Raw genomic sequence first — 25,118 nt, forward strand, 5'->3', positions numbered from 1 at the left:
ACTTATATGGCGCCCTAGCTTTTTCTTCGATTATAAAGCTTCATATCCAGCGTACAACCAATCTTTTAAATTTGGACTTTTAACAAGCGTAATGAGTTTGAAGGTGTTTTAAATAATCAATAAATTTTTAATAGTAAAACTTAATCTTTAAGTTATAAGTTATAAATTTTAACTATAAATTATATTTTTTACCGCAATCTCAAACATGTATTTAACATTACGTTTATTTGAAAATAAATTAAAAAATTGATTTCTGATGTAAAAATGACGATTATTTAAATTTTTAAAAATTATGATCAAAAGTTTGAAATTTATAATTATCTGAAAATTATATGAGTATTTTCTTCCATTAACAGTATTTTTAAAATTCAAATTACATGCTACATTATCTAGAAAAACACGTTTGAAGAAATGCATAAAAATGATTTTTTTTCTCAAACATACATTTTAACTTATTTGAGATTAAAAGTACTTTAATATGTAATACCCAAACAATTTAATTTAATTTTTTTTTTATTAACAAGCTTTTAAAGCTATTTAATCACTTTTTAAGACTCCTACCACAACCTCAAACAAGCCCTAAGAGAAATACTAAAAAGAAACCTTATACCTGCATACACCTCCATGTAACCAATATGTGATTTATTATTTTTATCATTATATTTAAACACACACATATATTTAAGTATTAAGATAGAATGACAAAAATGACAAATCATGTGTTGATTAACTGAATGTGTGTGGTGTAAAACATTTATGTAGAATTTCTCTTAATAGTTGTTTGAACGTTGAGATGGTTTCATTTCATCTCACCATCCAAACATCACTTAAATATATACTTTTTAATTTCAAAATTTTAATATTTTCATTTAATCATTATCTAATCGTTACAACTTTTCTAAACTTTCTAATAAAAAAATAATAATAATAATTCAACCCTTTCAATTCCCAATATAAAAATTATATTTTAAAAATATTTTAATTTTATAATATTTTTATTCAACTTTTTATTTCTCATTTTCTAAAATCTCATCATAACTCAAATAATTTTACTAATAGTCACAAATTTCTCATCTTATATCATCTCATTCTCTAAACATTCCCTTAATAACTCAAATAATTTCATTAATATTTACAAATTGCTTATCTAACCTCATCTCATTTCCTAAGCATCCCTTTGTACTAATCACCATCCCTTTTTGAATCTTGTTGCAATTGCTCCCTTATCCTAGCCATCTGCAAATTAGAATTGATTTTTTTTTTGGTCAATTTCCTTGTGAATTTCAATTCTTTATTTGGCGTTTTCCCTTTTCAGGAAAAAGATACCGATGTACGGTATTTTGTTCGACTAGTCTCGTGTGAATCAAAATCAAAATTTCGTGTGGGTGCTTGGCTCTTGAGAATTGGAAGTATAATCTAGGGTTGATACCCGTATGGTACGGGGCGTTATGGACCCTTCCCCGCACCATATGGGGCAAGGGTTTTCATCCCCATACCATGCAGTGGACGGAGGTGGACTCTCACTACCCACCCCTAGTATAATATTTCTTTGAGCACGACCTCGTAATTTTTGAAAGAAAAGAGAAGGTAAATTAGATATTTTTTGTTGATCATTTTCAAATTCTGCTTGATTTAGTACTCCCATTGTTATATATGAAAAATAATATTATTTTTAAATCCAAGAGGAAATATTAAAAAAAAAACTAATTGTTAATTTGTTCCACAAAATTTCAATAAACTAAAATCTTCAATTTAGATTATTTTTAAGCACATTATTATTATTATTATTATTTTATTATAATTAATATCATAATAATAGATAATTTTAATGATGAGTTTGAGGACAAAAATGTAATTGCACAAACAAGGGCAAAAACATAATTGTGTAAATGGGAATAGCGAGAACTTAAGGTGAGATTTGGATAGTGAGCTGAGATGAGATGAGATGAGTTGAAAGTTGAATAAAATATTGTTAGAATATTATTTTTTAATATTATTATTGTTTTAAAATTTAAAAAAATTAAATTATTTATTAAATTTTATATGAGAATTTGAAAAAATTATAATAATTAGATAAGATGAGTTGAGATTAACTTTTAATTTAAATGGGACTTAAATAAAATCTATTGTTCATGATGAAGTAATATTAGAATAATAGAAAACTTAATTGAATTTTTAATGATGAATTAGAGGGAAAAAAAAAGGTAATTGCGCAAATAAGGGCAAAACCATAATCGTGTAATGTAAACTCAAAGAAAATAGAACAAAAATATAATTGTATTTGTGTAAATGGGTACAATATATATATATATTCAAACAAAGCAAGCATATTATATATTAAGGCATAAAGTAGAAAAGCTGTTCAGCAGCAGTTATGTACATAACCAGTATATATATATATATATATTCAAACAAAGCAAGCATATTATATATTAAGGCATAAAGTAGAAAAGCTGTTCAGCAGCAGTTATGTACATAACCAGGGAGATCTTTCCTATTATGAAAATTAAGTAAAGATGGTGGAATAGAGAAAAGGGATATGTTTCCAAACATTTTGTTGGTTGTTGTTCACTGCGCAATAGAATGCACACATCGATTTGTATCTCGATATATTTTCCTTATTTCCCAATTTTAAAAGGACTTTAAAGCAAGCATGATATCTTGGATGATTGGTTGAGTTAACCAGTCTGGATTGATGCTTGGATCCTTTACTGCCTGTAGTGTATTTTAGGAGTCTCCAGCAATTACAAGTTTTGTAAGCCCTTTGTCTTTAGCTTCTTGGATTCCTAGAAGTAATGTTGCAGCTTCACCTTGGTTGGAATTGGAGGTCCGGATGCAGTCAATTATTATAAAGATAGGAGTACCTGCTGCATTTATGCAGATTGCAGCAACGGTACTACCATGATCTCTATCGGCTACATCTAGAGTTAAGAAGCAGTGATCTTGAGGGATGGCTTTCCATTCATGGCTTGAGTTAATCAATTTATTTTCCCACACATCACAATGTTTTTTGTGTATTTTTAATGTGGATGACACAAATGTATGTATATTATGCTTAAACCCATCATGGACAACTTTATTTCTTAGGTACCAAATACTATCAATTACAATTAAGGCAAAGATCTGAAAATGGTGCTCATCTTGAGGAGGTTTTTCACTGTCCTATGGGATCAATGATGCATCGAATCCAGTGGTCTAGGCTGTGATTTTCAAAGGCAGAAATGTTTATAGGCCAGATAGAATTCCTCCAAAGTATTCTGGTGAAAGTGCAAGTTAGAAAAAGATGAGGGATACTTTCTTCTCCTAAGTTGTAGATAGGACAGTGAAGGTCCTCTTGGTTCATTGGAACGAGTTTACAAAGAAGGACACGAGTGGGAATGATATTACAGAGAATCTTCCAACAAAGGAATTTGAGTTTGTCCTGAACCTTGAGCTTCCAAATATTCCTCCAAATGTTTGTTTGGTGTGAGCTTTGATTATCAAAATTGCTTTGAGTCCTCACTATGGCTGCATAAGCAGATTTTATACTAAACTTTTTTGAGGAATGGTGGATCCAAATAAGCTTATCCTCCCTATTTTGGTAGTTGTCCTAAGCTAAAGGTATTTTTAGAATTTCATCAACTAAAGATTTGTGGAAAAGGGTTTGAATAATAATTGTATTCCAACTTATTGGATTTTCCATCATTAGCTTAGAGACTTTCATGTTGGGATCAATTTGGATTGAGCTATCCTTTGGAGTTGGGGTTAAGGGAGGAGAGGTTGGAATCTTGTGATCAATCCAGACTATTGTTTTCACTCCGTTATTAATTTGATGACAAATACTTACTTGCAGCATGTCTATTGACTGAGAATTCCTTTCCAGGTCTAGAGTCAATAGGCTTTTTAATGGCATTGAGGAAGGAAGTATTCTTTAAATACTCTCTAGTGAGAATATTGATTCAATTTGAACTGTTTTCAGAGTGATTTGCCATCTAATTTTGTAGAGGAATACTTTGTTGAATTAAGAGACCTGTCTAATACCAAGGCCACCTACTTAGGTTTGCATATCGACTTTCAAAATTTTGAGACAAGATTACGATATTTTTCGTAAGAAAACCCGACTAAAATTTCATGAATTTCCTATCAAAAGTCTCTTTTATATCAATTTTGACGGCCATAATACATCGTTTCTCTTTTTACCTTTTAAAAAAATAGAGAACTTTTTGAATTATCATGATATTTTCTTAGATGGTTCTCCCTGTTCGAGGCAGACTTCTTATCAATGTTCGTGTTCGATGTGAACTCGACGATCAGAGGATAAAATGTAATTATGCAAATGAGGACAAAAACATAACTGTAGAAAATAATCTTTTCCAAAGAAAAATATTCCGTTTTGAGTGACTTTTTCCTTACGAAAGTCCAATCTCTACGTCACTGCAATTAGTGCATGCTAGTGGTCGACGCTATAATCTTTGACAAAATAGCTGGTATTTCAATAAGGGCAAAACCATAATTGTGTAACGTGAGCTCAAAGAAAATAGAATAAAAATGTAATTGTATTTGTGCAAATGAGGACAAAATAGTAGTTTTCAACATGAACTCAACGATTAGAGGATAAAAATGTAATTGTGTAAATGAGGACAAATAAATGGTCCAATATGAACTCAAAGAAAATATCCTTTGTAAAGGAAAATGACCCTTCTAGAGCCACTTGTGATTCGCTTAGAGTTTTCGATAGGTTTAAAGTTTTTTTGAAATTATTTTTTAATATTTTTAAAAATTTTAAATAAAATAAAAAAATTCATAATAATAATAAAAAAAATTTCTTAATCATTAAAAAAAAACACTGAGAGTGATAGCTCCAGCGAGAATTTAGCATTTCTCAAAAAAAAAAAAAAAAGTCCATTTTTAGTGATTTTTTCTTTATGAAAGTTCAATATCTACGTCATTGCAATTAGTGTATGCTAGTGTTCCACCCGTTCTCTTATATGTCATCTATTCTTATTAATTATCGTAATGAGATATCAAATTAGAGGTTGTTTAAAAACAGTGAGATTTGTCGATTCTCTCGATAATTATACAAATCATTTTCCGAGCTATCTTCGTATTCAATCCATATCATTGACTAATAATGCTAATGAACGGCCAAGATAAGGATAAATACGAAAGCCTTTCACGTGCTGAGTGTCAGAATGAAAAGTACTTTCTCATTTTTTTTTAAATTTAAAATATCTTTTTTACCCAACTTTTACTTAAAGAAAAATTCTACTTAACCTTTAAATTATCGCTTAAATTTTTTAATTTTAAATTTTTTTATTTAGTATTAAGAAAATAATTATTAATAAAATTATATATTTTTTAATTTCTTTTTATTAACTAAGAGTACTTTTAAAAAATTATTATAAAATAAATTAAAAAATCAAAATTCATCAACTACGATATGCCAAGCAGTTGCCCGAGCCCGCATGCTCGTCTTTAATGCTAAACAACCTCTCAATTTCTATACATTATTTTTTTTTAATTTTTTTAATTTTTTTAATTTTTAAAATTTTTTTTAAGTTTATTATTCTTAAATTAATTTAATTCTTCTATTCATTATTTATATATTAAATATTTGATAAAAAATAATAAAAATTAAAAAAATATAATGTGTAGAAGTTGTATAAATAATAAGACGTTATATAGATTTTTTATTGTTTTATATTATTAATGCTGTTTTTGTGGGTAGAAATTAAAAAAAATTCTATATATCACATTTTTATCTTATTTTTATCTCATTATATAAGATTTTATAATAATTAAATAATTTTTTATTTAATAAATTTTTTATTATTTAATAATAATAAATATAACATATTTTATATAATATAATAAAAATAAAATTTTTATATGGTATATAGTATTCCTCAAATCAAAGTCATATCCCTTAATTTGTCGTTGATCGTGACGACACTTAATTGTCAACGCGTGCAAGACTAATTTCCCCCAACGCCACTTGTCGAGTACGTACCCGGCCCCATCATTAATTAATCATATTATATATCCAAACACAAATTAATAATATTATATATATGCGGATATATATTCTCATTTTCTTAATTAATTACTCAATTAATTATTAAGCTATCTAGCGTTAAAAATGATCAATCGGTGTGCATGGATATATATCACGTCCAAACGAATTTATAACTATTTTTTTTTCAAAGGAATTTGAAAATGTATCTGACTAGAAAATTATTATTCAATTAGATAACATCAGAACGTCTGCCGACTGCTAGCTTGAACTTTCTCTCCCTTCCGTTGAACTTATTTTAAGGAGGGGTGATCCAGCCATATAAAGATTATATAAAAATTAATATGATTTAATATAATTTATTAAATTATTTTATTTTATAATAAAAATAATTTTATAATTTAATAAAATAAATTAAACTATATTAAAATTATTTTTATATAATTATTTTGTGAGTAGATTATTTCTCTATTTGAAGTGATAAGGCAGTAGTAGAATAGCCAGTGCAAGCTGTCGGATAAGTTTAGACCAACTTCTTGTAGATTCAGCGCACATGCTGGCTTTTTGTAAACCTAGTCAACATATGTATATAAAACTATTTTTGAGCCAATCAATACTTAGCAGCCAGCTGTAGCTAGTCAAGCAAGAGTTGAGCATTACAAGAGTAGATCATAAGATTGAACGTTCGGTACAACTTTTCGCATGAAGCACCAGCAGGTATATTGCTACCTTGTAAAAATAGAAAATGAACGTACACAAGCCAATTATCCATAATTCGGGCACAAGACAGCTACGAGCAATGAGAGCCATAGAAAAACTACCCAAATCAACCTGTACATTTCCATCTTCAAATCTTATATATTCTTATATATAGCGATCTGATCTTGATTGCCTTCCATCCAAGTTCAAAGACTTTGTAGGAAAGGCAACCGTCTCAAGTCTCAACCCTTTCACTATTCTGTCTCTCTCCCTCTCTCCCTGTTTACCCAAATTACCCCTGTTGCCTAATATCTCTCGGATTACGGCCAACTTCAACCATGGGGGAGATGATGGAGGGAGGCCAGATGTTGGATAAACGGGCGCCGTTGAACAAATATGCCCTTGGCTGCACTTTAGTTATCTCCATGATCACCATCATATTTGGCTATGGTGAGTTCTCTCTCTCTCTCTCTCTCTCTCTCTCTGTGCGTGGGAATCCCTCTCTGATGGCTGAACCATAACTATATTTATATCTTTTCTTAACTAAGATATCTAATCGATTTTCATCGTCGACTTCATACAGTAACAAAAGTTACAACTTGATCGTGCAACATATACAATCATGTTTTCTCTATTCGATTCTTGTTCATCCAAGATCTTAATTATTTATAGACTTTTTATATATAATTAATATATAATATGTTCTTGTCCTTCTCCAGACACTGGTGTTATGAGTGGGGCCTTGATATTCATCGAAGATGATCTCGAGATCAATGACACGCAAGTATCAGTCCTCGCCGGAATCCTTAACCTATGCGCCTTGGTGGGTTCCCTTATAGCAGGGAGAGTTTCAGATTACATTGGTCGTCGTTACACAATTGTTTTGGCCTCCATTATTTTCTTGAGCGGCTCAGTTCTAATGGGATATGGCCCGAGCTATGGAGTACTACTGTCCGGAAGGTGTATCGCCGGTATTGGAGTGGGCTTTGCCCTCATGATTGCACCGGTTTACACTGCGGAGATTTCCCCTCCATCGTCCCGAGGCTTTCTGACATCGCTACCGGACATTGCCATCAGCTCTGGCATCTTAATTGGCTATGTTTCAAATTACCTCTTCTCTAAATTGACTTTGAAACTTGGATGGAGGATGATGCTTGGAGTTGCGGCAATCCCTTCTCTTGCCTTGGTTTTCGGCATCTTATACATGCCAGAGTCACCAAGGTGGCTTGCCATGCAAGGTCGTTTTGGAGAAGCCAAGAGCGTGCTGCTGAAAATATCCAACGATAAAGATGATGCAGAAAGAAGGTTCCGAGACATAAAACTGGCAGCTGGGGTCGATGAAAACTGCACGGACAGTATTGTCAAGGTTTCCAAATCTTCTAAGGGCCACGGGGCTTGGAAAGAACTGCTTTTAAGGCCTACCCCTTCTGTCCGCAAGATCTTATTTGTAGCAATCGGACTTCATTTCTTCGATCATGCAACAGGCATTGAGGCAGTTGTGTTATACAGTCCAAGAATCTTCAAGGCAGCTGGAGTTGTTGACAAGAGAAAGCTCTTGCTTGCCACAGTTGGGGTAGGATTAACAAAGACTTTGTTCATATTTATAGCCACGTTTCTGCTCGACAAAGTTGGGAGAAGGGTACTCTTGCTGATAAGCACAACGGGCATGGTTGCAGCCCTAACAATATTAGGGTTTGCGCTCACCATGGCTGGGCACTCTGAAGAGAAACTGATGTGGGCGCTGATCCTAAGCATTTGTGCAGTCTATACATTTGTGGCATTCTTTTCAATGGGGATGGGACCGATTGCATGGGTCTATCTCTCTGAGATATTCCCTCTGAGAGTGAGGGCGCTTGGAGTTGGAATTGGCGTGGCTGTGAATCGGGTCATGAACGCCACAGTTTCAATGAGTTTCATTCCAATCTACAAAGCCATGTCAATCGGTGGAGCTTTCTTTATGTTTGCTGGTCTTGGTGTGTGTTCTTTGGTGTTTATCTATTTCTGTATGCCAGAGACCAAAGGGAAGTCTTTGGAAGAGGTTGAGGCATTGTTTGGGAAAAAGGAGAGAGATCTAGGTCTAGAAGCTACTCAGCAGCCCAGAAGCAACGTCCAGTACCCATAGAAATTGCACCCACCCATTTAATATGGGGAATATCATCATCGGACTGCTTCGTGAGACCTGATCAACGACACTAGTACTGTACGTTTGCATGTGCACAACCCCAAGGGCAACATGTACATATATATACACGTGTGTGGTTTCATCTACGTTGATCACTAGTATATTGATCTGAAGTGCAGCTAGCTCATGTTATTTGTGTTTAATTTACGGTATCGTTTTTTTTGGAAGGATGTGACTACTTTTTCCTCAATATATATTGCATTCTTCCACTTCAAAAACCCATCAATTTAGACGAAACAACCAACAAAAATACAACGTTCATGTTATGAACTGACTTATATCACCACCTTTAATCATCATAATTAACCGTTCTTAGCCGTCAATTATGACGGCCAAGACCGCCTTTATACTGTTATATATATGGGTATTATTCAAGATTTTCAATATAGAATAAGAAGCACCGCTCTCTCACTTTCAAGATCTCTCTCTCTCTCTCTCTCTCTCTCTCTCTCTCTCTCTCTCTTTCTATTTTTTCATTAGTTTTATAACACGTTATCAACACGAGCTTCTGTTGATTATGAAGTTAGTGGTCTTCTATTTCAAGTAAGTTTTTCAATATATTATTTGTAATCCCCAAGGTGAGTATTAAAGATTATATTCCTTATTATTACTTAATAAAATTCTATATTTATTTACATAATTTATATACAAGTTCTATTTATTTTTTATACTTATTATAAATTATTGATGATAAGATTCATCTTGAAATAGAAATTGAGCATCCCTGAATGATCGCACTAAACCAATAATTTTATTGAATATCTCATATTAAGATTCATCTTGGAATAGAAATTGAGCATCTCTGAAAGATTGCTCTAAACTAATAATTTTATTGAGTATCTCATAATAAAAGATCTATTAATTCCGTGAGATAGTTTAAATGAGTGATACGTGTACCAAAAACTCATTATGATTAATGCACCTGAAGTTGCATAATTGAAATTGTGTAGAGAAAAGTCACTAAATAATATATGTTTAAAATGAATGTTTCGAATGTGCTCTTGAAGTAGCAATATCGAGTGTAAAAGTTTACAATATATTCTAAATTTATATCTAGTCTTCTAGTATTTAAGCAAAATAATGAACTTTTGTTAAGAAATTATTAGTTACGTCCTATTAGTTTCATATCATTCCCTGAAGTGAATGGTATTGGATTTATATCATTCTCAAAAGAAAATGGTGCATTTTTTTCAAAGAAACTAAGAGCTTGGACGTGGTAATGAATATCTTTATAGTACTTCTATGATTTAGGGCTAGAACCTCGTATTGGAAAAATTATCAGCTTTCTCTTTGAGATGATATACAACTATTGAATCAAATATTATGATGCATCAAAAGTGATATGATTTCAAAATATTTGTATGTTTTTCACGATTAACTTGATCATCTGAAATCAATTACGATAAGTCGAATAATTTTCATATAGACGTCTATAAAAGAACCAGAAGATTTTTTTACTATAAAGTATTCCCAGCATGAGCGGAAAGAAAAATTTGCTAGAAGCAAATAAAATGAAATAATTCGACGTTATCTTGATTATCATATGTGAATTAGAAGTTCAGATGATAATTCATTTATGGATACAATAAGATAAAAAAGTCTCATATTCTAGCTGCTAAAATCCCAGCGATGATTGAAGTCTTCGTAGGACAATTAAGAAATTTAGCAGTCTAATGAACATAAGAAATGTCTAAAAGCGTGTGAAATCTATCGATACAAAAGATAAAGCATTTTAAAAGAGAAAAGCACAAAAAAAAAGAAATTGGTACTCCTAAAGAGGTCGTACTCACAAAACAAGCAATAAGATCCATCCAAACTTTCTATATAAAATTGTCTCATAATAAAAACTCTTGAAGAGTATAATCCTCCTGAAGAGATTTTTCATGAAATATCTTCCCTTGAAGAGGGACAGGTACCTGAAAATAACGAGATCTCGATACATTTCATGAGTATTAAAAAAATTGTAAATAGAAATAAAACTGTTGTCGATAATATATTTTCATATAAGATGACACTTGACATTACTATAAATAATAAAGAAAGTGAGCCAAGAACCGTCGAAGAATATCGACGTAAAAATATTGGCTAAAATTGAAAGAAACAATTCTTGCAGAATAGATATCACTAGTAAAATGTGATACATATGGAATTGTAGTCCAAATACCTAAGATGTGATATTTGTTAAATATCAGTAGATATTTGTATAAAGAAAATGAAAATGTGATAAATAAATCACGAGTCGGTTATTCGCAGAAATAATATTGATATCATTTTGAAGTTAATAAATTATATTGAGGTTTTTATTAGCTTGATAGTTATCGAGAGTTTGGGTATGCATGATTAACTGCATATTTATATGGATCACTAGATATGAAATGCATGAAGCATATAGTCCTAAAGTATTTATTCTATCAAGTTTCAAAAATCCTTATATAATCTAAAACAATCTAAACACATGTGGAACAAGCTATTTTCCATATATTTTGCAGTATCTAAATTAGCTTTTATTGCAGTTTATATAGATGATTTAAATGTCATTGAGGCTCCAGAAGAGCTTATGAAAATTGCACATATTTGAAATATAAATTTGAAACCCTTTCGGCTTCAAGGGGGAGATGAATGAAATTATTAGTTCTGAAATATCATCTCTTAAATGCAATTAGTATTTTAGATTCATATTACAGTTTTGTAAGAAATGTGCATTATTAAAGAAGAAATAAAATGGAGCACACAGAACATTTACCAGAAGATAGAAACACAATATGAATATTTGTGAAATGTTATTTTATTATCTCGAAACAAAATTACAAAAATGTGAGGATCTTCGCCTCATTCTTTAAACGATTTTGATCTTCAAAAATTTGCATGGCATCTCTATTAAAAGGAGTAGGTAATCGAAAAGAAGAGTCAAGCAAGGATTTTAAATTTATATTCTCTTAGTTTATTGCTCCTATCTTTATGTTGGACTCCAGAAGATGTCGTTGAAGGATAGAAATTTTCTCATTGAGTTTGTCAACCTCACAAGTTTTGGATTATAGTCGCTGAGAAAATGCGACAATGGTTTATGAGTATCGGGTACCAAGACTCAAAAGCTCGTAAATAATATCATCATTTGACTTATTAGTCAGATCATTATTGTATTGTATTATAACATCTACGGTAGAAACAGAAATAACTAGTGAACGAGGTGTAGAATACCTCATATATTGGTCACGAGAAGATTGCTAGGCCATTGTAGAGTAAGAATGCAGAAAGAGATTGCAGAGTAAGAATGCATACTAATTATAGAGGAGTGAAGAAAATGAGATGCGAATGAAGATGAGTTGAATATTTTTTTTATAGAGAAATTTATGAAAGTAAGACAAAATTATATATATTGATAGAGGATACGCTAAACATAGATATCCTACAGTTATTTAATAGGCCGTGAAATTAAAAGCAATTTGCCCCTACTCTCTTTGAAATTGGGCTTTTTCAGATATCCACGACGAGATTAAATGCAGCTTGTCTTTATTCTCTAAGTATTTTGACTTCTTCAAATATTCGTTATTGCTGAACCTGAAGATCATGGGCATATTGTTTTAGTGCCTTATTCTCCTCATTCAGTTTCTTGTGCTTACGACTCTTCGCATAGAGCTTCTAACGCAATTAAGATTTTTAATTATTGAGTTGGTTGACTTCATTCAATTTAGCTAATAACCTCCGAAACATGATCATAATAGAGGCAAAATATTGAGCACTAAAAAATCTTGATTCTGAAATGACATCAAAATAAATCCTTCCAGAAAAATGAATCTATGCTTCTATCATAAGAGCAACATCCTCAAGTGAGTAAAAGGAAGTACAAAGCATATCTATTACTTCACATCATCTCTCATGAAGTATCTCTCTACAAGAGACAAGAGATGTAACATTATAACCCTGCGACGCCTGACAGTTATAGAAAAGGCATAAAATCTTACGGTGCTTGTCTGGTCTAAAAAGGTGGCCCCCGTTTTTGTTGAATATGGAGGTTGACGGCTTAATTTTGATTACTTCTCTACTAGTTATGTTATTTACAAGAACTTCAGAAGAGCAAAACTCTAGAAGAGTAGTGAATTTAATATTAAAATAATCTTGAATCAACATGGCAAATTTGTTTAGCAAAACATTACCAACTGCTTTATTTAAAGAGTTTGTACACAATATTAAAATGTATCAACCAAAGACCTTTCACTATAAAGTCTTGAAAAACTTTTATATGAACAAAGCTCATCTCTAAGTACTCCAATGGTTGTTTGATCACTTGATGTGCAGAAAGACACATTTCGTCATTGTGAAGACGATAAAGAAATTCTTGGTCCTGAAGTATCTTATCTCAGTGCAATTGGCGCCTTGATATATCTTGCAAATTGCACTCGGTCTGATATTGCATTTTCAGTTAATTTACTTGCAAGATATAGTTCTGCACTAACTCAAAGACCTTGGAATGGTATTAAACATATCATTTGTTACCTTCGAGATACGATTGATATGTGATTATTTTATCAACATGGATCAAGTTTACAATTAGTTGGATATACAGATGCAGGTTATCTTTTAGATCCACACAGAGAGATAATTGCAATTCATGAGAAGAAATGTGAAATTGATGTCAAGCAAATACGATCAAGTGATAATTTGGCAGATTTATTCACTAAGGTATTACCAACTGCAACATTTAAGAAGATTGTGCAGAACATTGAAATGCGAAGACTTCAAAACCTATCATAATGCACTTTTCAGGGGAAGTAATGTCTTGAAGACTTGTGCTGATTGTATTCTTTTTCCTTTTCCCATTGGGTTTTCTTTTGCAATGTTTTAATGAGGCAACTCTAAAGCGTTTGGCGGTACACATGAATACTGTACTTTTTTTCCTCTACCATTGATTTTTTCTTGGCAAAGTTTTAACGAGACATATTTTTTATATGTGGTCATCCAAAGGGGGAGTGTTATAAACCGATCTGTATGACCACCTTTAGCCGTCATAATTGACCGTACTTAGCCGTCAATTATGATGGCCCGTAGTCGTCATAATTGACCGTCCATAGTCATCATAATTGACCGTCCTTAGCCGTCAATTATGATGGCCAAGACTGCCTTTATACTCCTATATATATATGGGTATCATTCAAGGTTTTCAATATGGAATAAGAAGTGCCTCTCTCTCACATTCAAGATCTCTCTCTCTCTCTCTCTCTCTTGCTCTCTCACTACAAGAAATTTGGCCTTTTGCATCGCTAAAAAACGTTGCAAATGATACATAAAAACGCTGCAATATCTCAATTGCAGCGTTTTTTAGTTCTTTGCACGTTCGACACTATAATCCTTTCTTTTTTGATCAATTGCAATGATATCAAAAAAAGTTACAATTGATATCAATTGCAGCGATATATTTTCGTTGCAAATTATATTGCAACACGTTGGAAATGGGTTATGAAATTCGTATTAGGATCACTGCTTTTGAGCAATTTCAACGATTTTAATTATTGCAAAAGTTCAAAATAGCGCTTCAAATACCCCATATCAGAAGTCAAATTCCTTGTAGTGTCTCTTTTTTCATTAGTTTTATAACAAACCACAAATTAAATATAAATATAATAAATGCTCGATACCTAACTCTAATCTTATAAAAATAAATTTTGTAAAATGAAAAATTTGAAATTTTATAAATATATCTACAATAATTATATAAGAGGCAATCGGTGAGCTACAGTGTTAGGAACAGTTTTTTTTTTCCCCCGTTTTTACTTTTTGTATTTTATAGCATTTGTCTTTTTTATCCTTTATTTTCTATTTGTTTTTGTCGGTGTGGTTGGGCTCTTATTGGTCATTTTGCGGATAAGATATTTTGGCTTTTAGGTTCCCTTTTCATTTGTTTGGCTTTTAGGTTTCCTTTTCATTTTTTCCGTCCGTTCTCTCTCATGCTGTCTGTCGGTTGGTGTAGATTTTCGGCTTCTCTCTTTCGTTCTCGCTCTGTCTTCCATTTTTCGATCTTTTTTCTTTGATTTTGTGGGTTTTCGGGTTTTTCTTTTCTATTTACTGCTCTTTGTATGTTTCTTCGGGTATTGGCTCTGGATTTTTACTTTATTTGTGTTCTTTAGGGTTGTTGAAGGTTGTAGCTTTTTTTGCCGTTTTGGAAGTGTTTAAAGGTATGAAAGTTTTAATTTTTTGTGGTGGATTTTGATGTTGGTTTAAAGTTTGGATTTTTTGGGAGATTTCGAAAAAGAAGAATCTTTGTTGGTTTAAAGTTTGTGTTTTTTACGTTCTTCATTACGTTGACTTTTGTGAGTTTTTTTGGATCTTTTCATTTGTATTATTTGGGGTTGTTGTAGGTTGAAGGTTGTAGATTTTTTTTTATCGTTTTGGAAGTGTTTGAAGGTGTGGAACTATGGTTTTTTTCGTTTCGGTTTGTTGGTTTGGAAGGCTTCGAAAAGGAAGTCACTTTGGTTCACATTACCATGAAACTTTTACTTTTTGGTGGTCCATTTTGATGTTGGTTTAAAATTTCAATTATTTGGGAGATTTCGAAAAGGAAGAATCTTTGGTTCTCGACATTCTATTTTGTGAGTTTTATGGATCTTTCCATTTGTGTTTTTTGGGGTTGTGATTGAAGTTTTATTTTTTGATGGTACATGTTGATGTTGGTTTAAAGTTTATATTTTTTTATGTTTTGTTTTGTATTTTTTTGGATCTTTTCAGTTGTATTGTCCGAAACCTCCCAAACCAACAGACCCAAATGGAATAATACTTTTTGGTGGTGTATTTTGATGTTAGATTAAAGTTTTCATTTTTTCGGGAGGATTCAAAAAGGTAGAAGCTTTGGTTCTCGACATTCTGTTTTGTGGCTTTTTTGTGGGTCTTTCCATTCTTATTTTTTGGCATTGTGATTGAAGTGTGATTGAAGTTTTAATTTTTGGCCGTGCATGTTGATGTTAGTTTAAAATTTGCATTTTTTTGGTTAATTAAAAAAGAATTAGGTCTGGTTCGATTCTTCTGTTTTGTGATGTTTTAATTAATCTTTCGGTTTCTTTTCCTAGAGATTGGTATGGAACTTTGAGTTTTTAGCGGTACATTTTTATGTTCGTTTAAAGTTTGGATTTTTTTTTTTTTTTTTGTTGCGGTTGTTTTCTATGGGTGGCAATTTTACTCTTGATTTAAGGGTAGCATCTGTTTGTTTTTTTCTTTTTGTGGTGCCGTGGTTGATGATGCACTTTGTTTTCTTGAACATAAATATATACATTTGATTTTGTCTGTGTGGTGTTTGCGGTTTTATTTTAATTTTTGGTGGTGTATCTTCATGTTAGTCTAACATTTACTTTTTTTTTTTTTTTTATTTTCGGTTTTGATCCTGTCTTCGATGATGAACTTGGTTTTTCTGAAAATGAGTATATGAATTTTTATTTCATTTGTGTGGTTTTTTTAGATTTGGTCGACCTGTGGTTTATCGATATCAATTTGGTCAACCTTTGTTTGTTTTTTTGTTTCGTTCTAATTTGTAAGTTTTTTTGTTTTAATTTAATTCGGGTTTTCTTTTATATCTATACCTATATTTATTTATTTATTATATATGGAATCTTTATTAGTTTATATCAATCTGTAAGGTTGAGGAGATGGATGTTGTATTTAACGTTCCTTGTGTGTCTGTCTTAGAGATTTTTTTGTCATTTTTTTACAGATTTTTTTATTCCTTTATATTTTTTCAGTCTATGAGGTTGCATTTACTTTCCGATTTGCAGGCGTGTCAGAGATTTTTTTGTCCTTTTCGATAGATTGGAATCGTCTGAACACTTTGTGTGAGATTTTGGTCAGGTTGACAGGATGGTTTGAGACACTGTGTCAGAATTATCTGTGTGTCATCGAGTCAGAGTTTTTTTTGTGCTTTTTTAGATAACTAGGTTAAAGTAACGTACAAAGTACGTTTGCTTAGTTGTATTAAACAATTATATTACAAAAATAATGTTTTTTTTTATAAAACTTGTAAAAAGTAGTTGATGACATATATAACTTAAAAGACATTGCTTCAACTTTTATACAAGTAATATAATTAATAGAATATTATAAAGGAACATTAACAAATAAATTAATTACTACAATCTGTATTTTAATTCTTGCTAGCACACGTGCAGCAAGAATTTACTGGAAAACTATTAGAGGAAATATACAATTTCTAACATGCTTGTGATATGCTGTATTTTTATGTATTTTAATTAAATAATTATTTTATTTATTAATAATATTAGTTTTCTTGTTTTAAATTTAATGTGATTTTTGTTGTAGTATTTTTATTTACATTTTTTCTATTTTTTTGTATCTTTTTATTTTATTGCACCTGTAATCAATACTTAGTAATATATGTTAACTGCCATAAAATATAAGTGTCATTCTCATAAAAATAGTGTCCAAACTAAAACAAATTCATGTAAAATCAAGCCCAAATCTTAGATGCAATCACTTTTTGTCATGATTTAGAATTCAAGAGCAACAATGTAATAAAGTCTTCAAATTGGTACATGGATATTTATGTTTTACTGGAAAGGCTAGTTAACATTTTTGTAATACTTTTAACTCTACATGTGTCTTACGAAAAAGTTGGAACCAAATCTCAATCTTAAAAAGAATAAAGTATTATTTTAAAGAAATTGATAGTATAACTATCAAATATACTTACCAAATACGTCTACTCATATATTTTTATTTTTATTTTTATGTTTTATATTTTGTCAATTGTTAAGAATGTTTAAAAAATATTTAAAGAAAAAAAATAAAAAAACTCATTCAGATTATTAGTTCTTACTGCATCTAGGGAGTTGTTTATTGTTGGGTTTAAGTTGTTTTTGTTAGTGGGCCTTTGGTGTTGTTTATTGTTGGGTTTAAGTTGGTGTGGATTGTCATTTTTGGGCCCAGCCCATAGTAGGTGAAGCCAGCCACTCTTTGCAAAACGGTCACGTTTTGGAGCCAAATGGGATGAAAACCCTAGGTCATTGTCTCTTTCCATCTCCCCTCATGTTGTGCCGCTCAACCCCTCCTCTATTTTGAAAATTTTCTTTGCCATCTATTTATGTTGGAATCCAGAAAAAAAAAAATCATAGAATGGTGCATCATAATTGACGTAACAATGATCAAACAATTGAGATAATGATGAGCACACAAAGAAGTAGTAATTTCTGTTTTGTCGAGCACTTGGTGCTCAAAACAAATACAAGCAAATTCCAAGTAAAGACGTAGGGATGAAATCAAAGAGAAGAACATAGACCAAGTAAATTCCAGAGAAACAAAAAAAAATGTAGAGAGTGGCCGATGTAGGGGAAACGGGAAAAAAAATCAATTTACTTTGAAAAAATCTTATGCAAGTTGGAGACCAGGGCCGATGCAAGGAAGATGAAATGCAGGAGGTTCTTGTTGACGACGTCGGAAACGGGTAGGAGATGAGGTCAGAGATGGAGGGGTGGGGAGACAATGAAATGCGGGGTTTTGAAGAGCAAGGGAAATGATTTTGACGAACAAATGGAGAAGCCGAGATGTGTGACTCGGTCAACGAGTCTCAGAAAAGAAAGAAAAAAAATAAGGTGGGTTTTTGATAAGAAGAAGAGGGTGATTTCAAGATGCAGAAGAATGTGTTTTCGGAAGGTAGAAGAAGGAGTTTTTGGGAAGAAGGGAGAAATAAGGGAGAGAAGAGGGTGTGGCATTTTTTTATTGAAAAATTCTGCTTGCAACCGCGTAAGGGAACACCTGCGTAACCAGCGCCACGTGGAAAATGAAACTCTGCATTTTATTTATACCAAAATGCAATGTTCCCTCCCTCCCACAAAGTGTTGAATTTCCTCCCTCCCGAAGAACAATTCCCTTCATCTTCAACCCGTAAGAACACGAACGTGGTTGCAGTTTCCTCGTTTGCAGGTTCTTCTTCTCATCTTCTTCTTTGTATGCCCTAAACCTCCCTTCGTCTTTGCATTCTTCCCACGAAGTTGTGCCTTTACACGAATTTGGAAACTCTAACCCTAACTCTCTGTCTGTGATCTCAGCTTTGTTTCTTCTTCTCCTTCTTCTTCTTCAATCTTCTTGTTTTTATGTGCCTCTCTGTATGTGCCTCTTTGTTTTGCTTTAGAAAAAAGGCTCAATGGGGCATTAGGCGTTCTCTTAGCTCCAACCATTGGTTATGCTGCTGCCCCTCTCCTATATACTCTCCACTTGAGCTACTAATTTCCTTCTTAATCTATTCAGTAATTGTTTGGTTAATTGATGCAAAACTATCTCAAAATTGTTTGGATTTGAATCATTGGATTTCCACTGCCTCTGTTTGGAAATTTGTAAATAAAATGGTTATTTAAGACTTATGATATCACTTAAGACTTTTCATGTCTTTGTTTTTGATAGCTATCTCAAAGCCTTCTTGTGATAATGTCTCTTACATTCCCTAGCATTTTAATATATCACCCAACTCTGATGCAACCTCTGATTTGATTTTTTTAAAAAATAAAACATATACATATAATATATATACACACACACACATATATAATGGGTTTATGTTTTTCTTCGTATCTTTGATTTTGGGAGCACCCTTTTATAAGTTGGTGGAATCATCTAACATAATTTCTAGCAGGGTCTTTGCTTTCTTATCTCATGGGCGAAAACATATTTTAGATATATATGAAACTTAGGCAAGGGAAAAGTAGATAGTTTTGAGAGGAGTCTGTTCAATATTGGAGGTAAAAGAGAATAGATATTAATTATTAATTGGTTTTTTTTTTTTTTTTTTTTTTTTTTTTTTTTTTTTTTTCTGGTAATAGAAGCATCCAAGAATATTGGCTATGTGCTAGGGTTAAGTTTTGAGAGTTTACCTCATGGCATGTGCTGCATTCTTTATTTATGCAGGTTTTGTAAGGCCACTGAGTCATGCGTTCTGTTTCTTCCTACATCATCGCCGTTAGGGGACCACGGGTTGTAAAGATCAGCACTCATGGAAGGGCCAGGAAGGCTAAGAAACATCTTCAACATGTTAAGTTCACGCGCCTGAGTTGGGGAATGTTTTCCCTTTGGGTTTGGAGATGATTTGTAATTCTTATTTAGTGCTTTGGGAGAGGGCTCTTGGAGAACTGCTTTGGGATCCTAGTGTTATGGCTACAACTGCTTACTAAATTTAAACAAAGAATAGGGATAGAGGATTTTTACCCTCTTTTTCTCCTTAACCTATTATTTTGGGTTAGAACAGAACCCCTACCACAATCATTCAATTAAATTTGTTTATCAAATAAGAAGGGTAAATGCTTATCCCACAGATGACTTAGCATTTTTCAAACATGATATTTGGATATTTGCAATTAGGGTCCGATCTTCCATTCCATTTGGTTGGTGCAGGTTTTGGAAAGCTTGTGCAAGTTGAAGAAGTTAAGAAGTCACTTTTTTGTGATATTTTCTTTTAATAATGAGAATAAACTATAGGGCTTTGCTACACGCAGTCGGGAAACGCAGTCGGCGTGCAGTCGGCTGTACGGAATGAATAAAAAAAAATTATAAAAAAATTATTTTATATTCAAGGGGACCTGCATGAATTATAAAAAGCTATAAAAATAATTTTTTTTTTTCATGTAGGTCCTGTATTAATTTTTTTTTTACAGCCGACTGCACGCCGACTGCGTTTCCCGACTGCATAAATCATTTCTCTAAACTATAAAGGATTTCACTATTTTGCCAGCGATTTATCTAAATGGCACCATTAAGCTATTAAATGCTAGAAAACCACTACAAACATAAAAGGGTACAACAGCCTCTCAAGCATGAACACTTGGTTTTTTAATGTTTCAAATATTCCCAAACGAATGAATATCCCAACTACAATACTTCATTAATTTGGTTTCTTAGAATCAAATACAATCCGACCACTACATACACAGAGTAATGACTATTCAACTGCAACTAATAGTCAACTGCAAAATTCTAAGTCGAAGATACAAGGCTTCCACCAATTGGAGTGATTTAACGACTAATCAGAGTGTCATGAAGCAGGATGATTTAATGACTACTCCCCTGCTTGGTCTACTAACTCTTGGAATTGCTGGTGATGCTTTGTGAGGAGTTGCAGATAAAGTAGACCTGTCAAGTGCAAAGTCATATAAATATAGAGCCGTATTGAGAATACTTTGAATTGGATAGGAAATGAGAGCTGTACAACCATAATTAGCATAATTTTCTTTTTATCATTCACCTTAAGTTATTTCTCTCTCTTTCTTTTGTGTTTGAAGGTTGAGGGAGTGAAGCACTCAGGACCAACAACAATGGTTCTTTACTTCACAGGGGCAATCAACATTCTCTATACTTTTGGCGGACATGTTGTTACAGTTTGAGGATTCTTTACAAATTTAATACTAAAGCACATCTATAGTGTCTGTATATAACTATACAATGATCATAGGAAACTATCCTAAATGGAACTTAAGGCTCTAATTATATGATCATCTTTGAAACCTAATGAAATAAAACAGTTTTGAAGAGAATCAAACTCAGCAGCAGAGAATCAACCTAATGAAATAAGACATATAGCAGTAGCACAACTGTTGAACAAAAGCCTCAAAGGCCTATAACTTTTACGTTGATAACAGTTAATGCCATAGCTATATTCCTAAACCAAGTCTTTTATCAGCCTAACAGATAAATTTACCAGTCTCATAGATATGCACCTGAACATATGCAAAACTCGAGTCAATTGATGTTCAGTAAAAATACAATTTCCAGCCAACGAGCTATTTCAGCCCCAAATTGTATTCGCTGATAAATATTATCTGTTTATGCAAAACAAATTTTTTTTACTCTTTTCTGTGCAATGAACATAGAGGATTGCAATGATATTTCTTTGATCAAAATCTTGTGCAGCAAGTAATGAATGAAGGCACTTTGAATACTTATATGCTGCTAGAATAAACAGGAAGGCATATACTTTTTGTGAGAGTTTAATAGAAGTCGTTTCTGGCCTTCATATATGGTTGGTATAAAAGAGTTTTGGTGGGTGTTCATTTTGATCATGAATTTAAAAGGATTTAAGAATTTGGTGGGCGTTCATTGGGCCTTCAAATATATACTTTGGAGGGTATATTAGGATTTAAAGCAAATGCATGGTAAATAAAATAGCTCCTCGTTTTTCCTTCCCTTCATTCTTTCTTCCTATTTTTTTTGTTTTTTCAATCTTATTTTCTTTTGATTTTTTCTTACTTCTGCACTTCAATGCGTTACTTCTGTAAGGATTTTTCATTTACTCCATACATAAATGCTTGAGATCATAGTGATCTGTTAACTATCAAGATATAACTTGTTCTATCTAAAAATGGAGTATTTGGCAGAGATCTATCCAAGGAATAAACTAAGCTTTACCGCAATATTGAAACAAGAATGAAAATATTCGCCAAAACTAAATGTATTATTAAAATGTGAAGATCTTACTGAAGTTAACCACGGAGATACCCACATGAAGTCGATGAACAGAGAGATCTACTAGTTCACGCGAAGACGAGCAGATCTAGTTGTTGACGAGCCGAGCGTGTAATGTTTTCTTCAGAGAGAGAGAGAGAGAGAGGGGTTAGGAAGGTGAACTGGAAATGACACTCATCTTCTTCAACATCTGCGATTGCAAGGTCTTCTCCAAATCGAAAACTTTGGCTTTGAAATCTAAGTTCTTCCCTCCTTTCCATTTTGTCTGTGTTGGGTTTTGCTTTTTTTTTTTTTTAATATAATCTGACGTGGCATTAGCCGGTTCCCCAACGGGTTCGCAGCCCGGTTGTACGTAACGCTATTGTTTTCCTAAATATAAATAGATACTTACGGTAACTTAACGGAGGAAACAAAAAAGTAAATGAAAACAATGAAAAATTACTATTCATCCGTTAGATAGCCACTTTTATATATAGAAAGATATTTAGATTGACTCAAATCTGACATATTAATTTTAAAACTTGTTTTTTCTATCTTTATCGTATTAGAAATGAGGAAAGCCTGACCCAAATTTATAATAATGTTTTTGTCATAAAGAGATTTTTTTTTTTCCTTTTAAAGGTCTTATATTTTTAAAAGTGACTCTTTTTTTTATTTATCCATTTTTTCATGCTTTACGGGTTCATAGAGTTGCTATTCTGTCAGTTCCTCTAGCGGATAGGAGTGAATTATTCTTTCATAAATTTCTGGTGGATTTTAATGTCCGCATTACGGGATATGTGTCTTTCATGAAGCAGATTTTTTCCAGAAGTATATGTTTTTTATATTTTCTCTTGTTTTCAATTTGTTATATTTTTTATTTGATTTGATTTGATTTTTTTTCTTTTTTTCTTTTTTCTTTTTTTTTTTTACAGTTGATTTAATCTGTTGCATCTGAATTTGTGACTTATTTGAAAATTTCTTGTCTGAAACAACAGTTTATCTACATTCTTCTATGATATCACTTCTGTTTGAGACCACAAGTTTTTTTTTTGTGTTTTTTATTTCTTATATTTTTTCATTTGATTTTTTTTTTCATTGAGTTATTTTATTTTGTGAGGATTTACAAGTTATATTCACATTGGATAAATATATTTTTTGTTATAGTTTCTTGCTGTTTTTAATTTGTTAAATTTTTTGATTTGAATATATATATTTTTACCGTTGAGTTAATATGTTGGGTAGGGGTGGGTAGCGGGGCCCCGTTACCTGCTGCCCCGCCCCGTTCGCCCCGTCCCCGCATAGTGAGGGGCGGGGCATCCGCACCGTCAGGGCCGGGGCGGGGCCCCCCGGCCCGTAAGCTGTAACCCATGCGGGGGCGGGGGATGGGGACGGACCCCCTTGGTCCATTTTTCCCCCGCCCCGTATCATATATAATATATATATAAGTTTAAGCTGGGACTTATGGGAGAAGCCCCAAGCAAAGGAGAGGCCGTTGATTTCCCCGTAGGACGGCGTCGCAGAACCGTGGCGTGGGCGTTGGTGGAAGGACGGCGTCGCAGAACCGTGGCGTGGGCGTTGGTGGCTGTTATGGCCTCTCGACGCAAGGGCGTGGCCGTGGGCTACGGTGGCTATTATGGCTCGCGGGCTCGCGGGCTTCTTCTCGTTCTCGCTCCTCTGTCATAAGCCTTCTCAGAAGAAGACGACGAAGCTTCGAGGTGTTTGAAGAATTAGTGCTTGTACGGGAATCGTTAACGAGTAGGCTCTGGTCGAAGATCGGGTAGATGGGTCTGATCTGGCCGTTGCAGAAAATCTCATCGGCTGAGATGGGAGACGAATCTGGCTCTCTGCAAACAAACGCGAACTCAAAATCGTCGTCTTCGTCCTCGTATCCATCCTCGTACTCGCCGTTGTTATTGGACATGTCTTCTTGTTGTTGTCGTTGAGGAGGTTCAGCGTTTGAGATAACTTGAGATGAAATAGGTGGGTTTTCTGTAGCCCAGGGAAAGATATTAGTGTCGGAGTCGGCTTCATGGCGAAGTTCCTCCACGACTCTGGCGGCGATCTCAGCGAGTTTTCCGGGGGAGTAACTGTTGAAGCTGGGAAAGAGCGAGACACTGCGGGGGGCCGGACGGACTGCCCCCCCACCCCGTACCCCGTCATGCGGGACGGGGTACCCCGCCCCCGCACACCGGAGGCGGGGGACGGGGGGGATTTTCCCCATCCGCCCCATGCGGGGGCGGGGGGCGGGGGGGTGCCTACCCCGCACCGTATGGTGCGGGTAGCACCCCTAATGTTGGGTCTAAATTTGTAAGTTATTTGAACATTCCTTGTCTGAGACCACGGTTATTTTTTCACATCCCATTATTAATGTCTAAGACCACAGTTTATCTTTATTATTTTATGATATCATTTCTGTCTAAGACCACAACTTTTTTTTTCTTTTTTTTGTGTTTTTTATTTTTTATTTTTTGTTTTTTTCTCATTGAGTTATTTATTATGTCACGATTTATAAGTTATTGGAATGTTTGTTATCTTTTTGATTGTTCAATATGTTTCTGAATGTTTATATACTTTTTTGTTGAGTTGCATGTTTAGGTATTGTTTTGGTTTGGGAATTTGTTTTTTTGTTTATATGCTTTTAGTTGTTCTAATTTGTCTATCTTCCTTGCAAGTAAGCTGAAATTACTGTTTTCTTGGTTAGTTCATTTAATTTATTTTTGGTTTACAGTTATATTAGATATTTTCATTTGTTGATCCTAAAGTTGGTTTGCCATTTAAAGAGCTTATATCTTGTTGTTGCATTGAGGTTATCATGTTCCA

At 33.1% G+C, this 25,118-nt stretch overlaps 1 protein-coding gene and 2 long non-coding RNA genes across 4 annotated transcripts; 2 read left to right on the forward strand and 1 right to left on the reverse strand.

Moving 5' to 3' along the window:
* The first annotated feature begins 6,709 nt into the window (after positions 1-6,709).
* On the forward strand, positions 6,710-9,040 carry LOC122307379 (probable polyol transporter 6). Its single transcript, XM_043120249.1, has 2 exons — positions 6,710-7,141; positions 7,411-9,040. The coding sequence occupies exons 1-2, from the start codon at positions 7,030-7,032 to the stop codon at positions 8,811-8,813; spliced, it is 1,515 nt and encodes a 504-aa protein (XP_042976183.1). The 5' UTR covers positions 6,710-7,029; the 3' UTR covers positions 8,814-9,040.
* Positions 9,041-17,907: 8,867 nt separating this feature from the next.
* Positions 17,908-20,083, forward strand: LOC122307410. Its single transcript, XR_006241750.1, has 2 exons — positions 17,908-18,791; positions 19,770-20,083. It is a non-coding gene; the product is annotated as an uncharacterized LOC122307410 (long non-coding RNA).
* A 582-nt stretch (positions 20,084-20,665) lies between these two features.
* On the reverse strand, positions 20,666-22,737 carry LOC122307413. 2 transcript variants are annotated; one of them, XR_006241752.1, is made up of 2 exons: positions 22,354-22,737; positions 20,666-20,987 (listed from the first exon to the last, which is right to left on the reverse strand). It is a non-coding gene; the product is annotated as an uncharacterized LOC122307413 (long non-coding RNA). The 2 variants fall into 2 exon arrangements; XR_006241751.1 differs by having other exon boundaries at positions 22,329-22,737.
* Positions 22,738-25,118: the final 2,381 nt, after the last annotated feature.

Source organism: Carya illinoinensis, chromosome 1 (assembly GCF_018687715.1).
Source record: "Carya illinoinensis cultivar Pawnee chromosome 1, C.illinoinensisPawnee_v1, whole genome shotgun sequence".
NCBI classification, from domain to species: domain Eukaryota; kingdom Viridiplantae; phylum Streptophyta; class Magnoliopsida; order Fagales; family Juglandaceae; genus Carya; species Carya illinoinensis.

Coding starts and splice junctions, on each gene's coding strand:
- LOC122307379 (XM_043120249.1), top strand. CDS start 7,030: ATGGGGGAGATGATGGAGGGAGGCCAGATGTTGGATAAACGGGCGCCG. Junction 7,142..7,410: donor CACCATCATATTTGGCTATG/GTGAGTTCTCTC, acceptor GTCCTTCTCCAG/ACACTGGTGTTATGAGTGGG.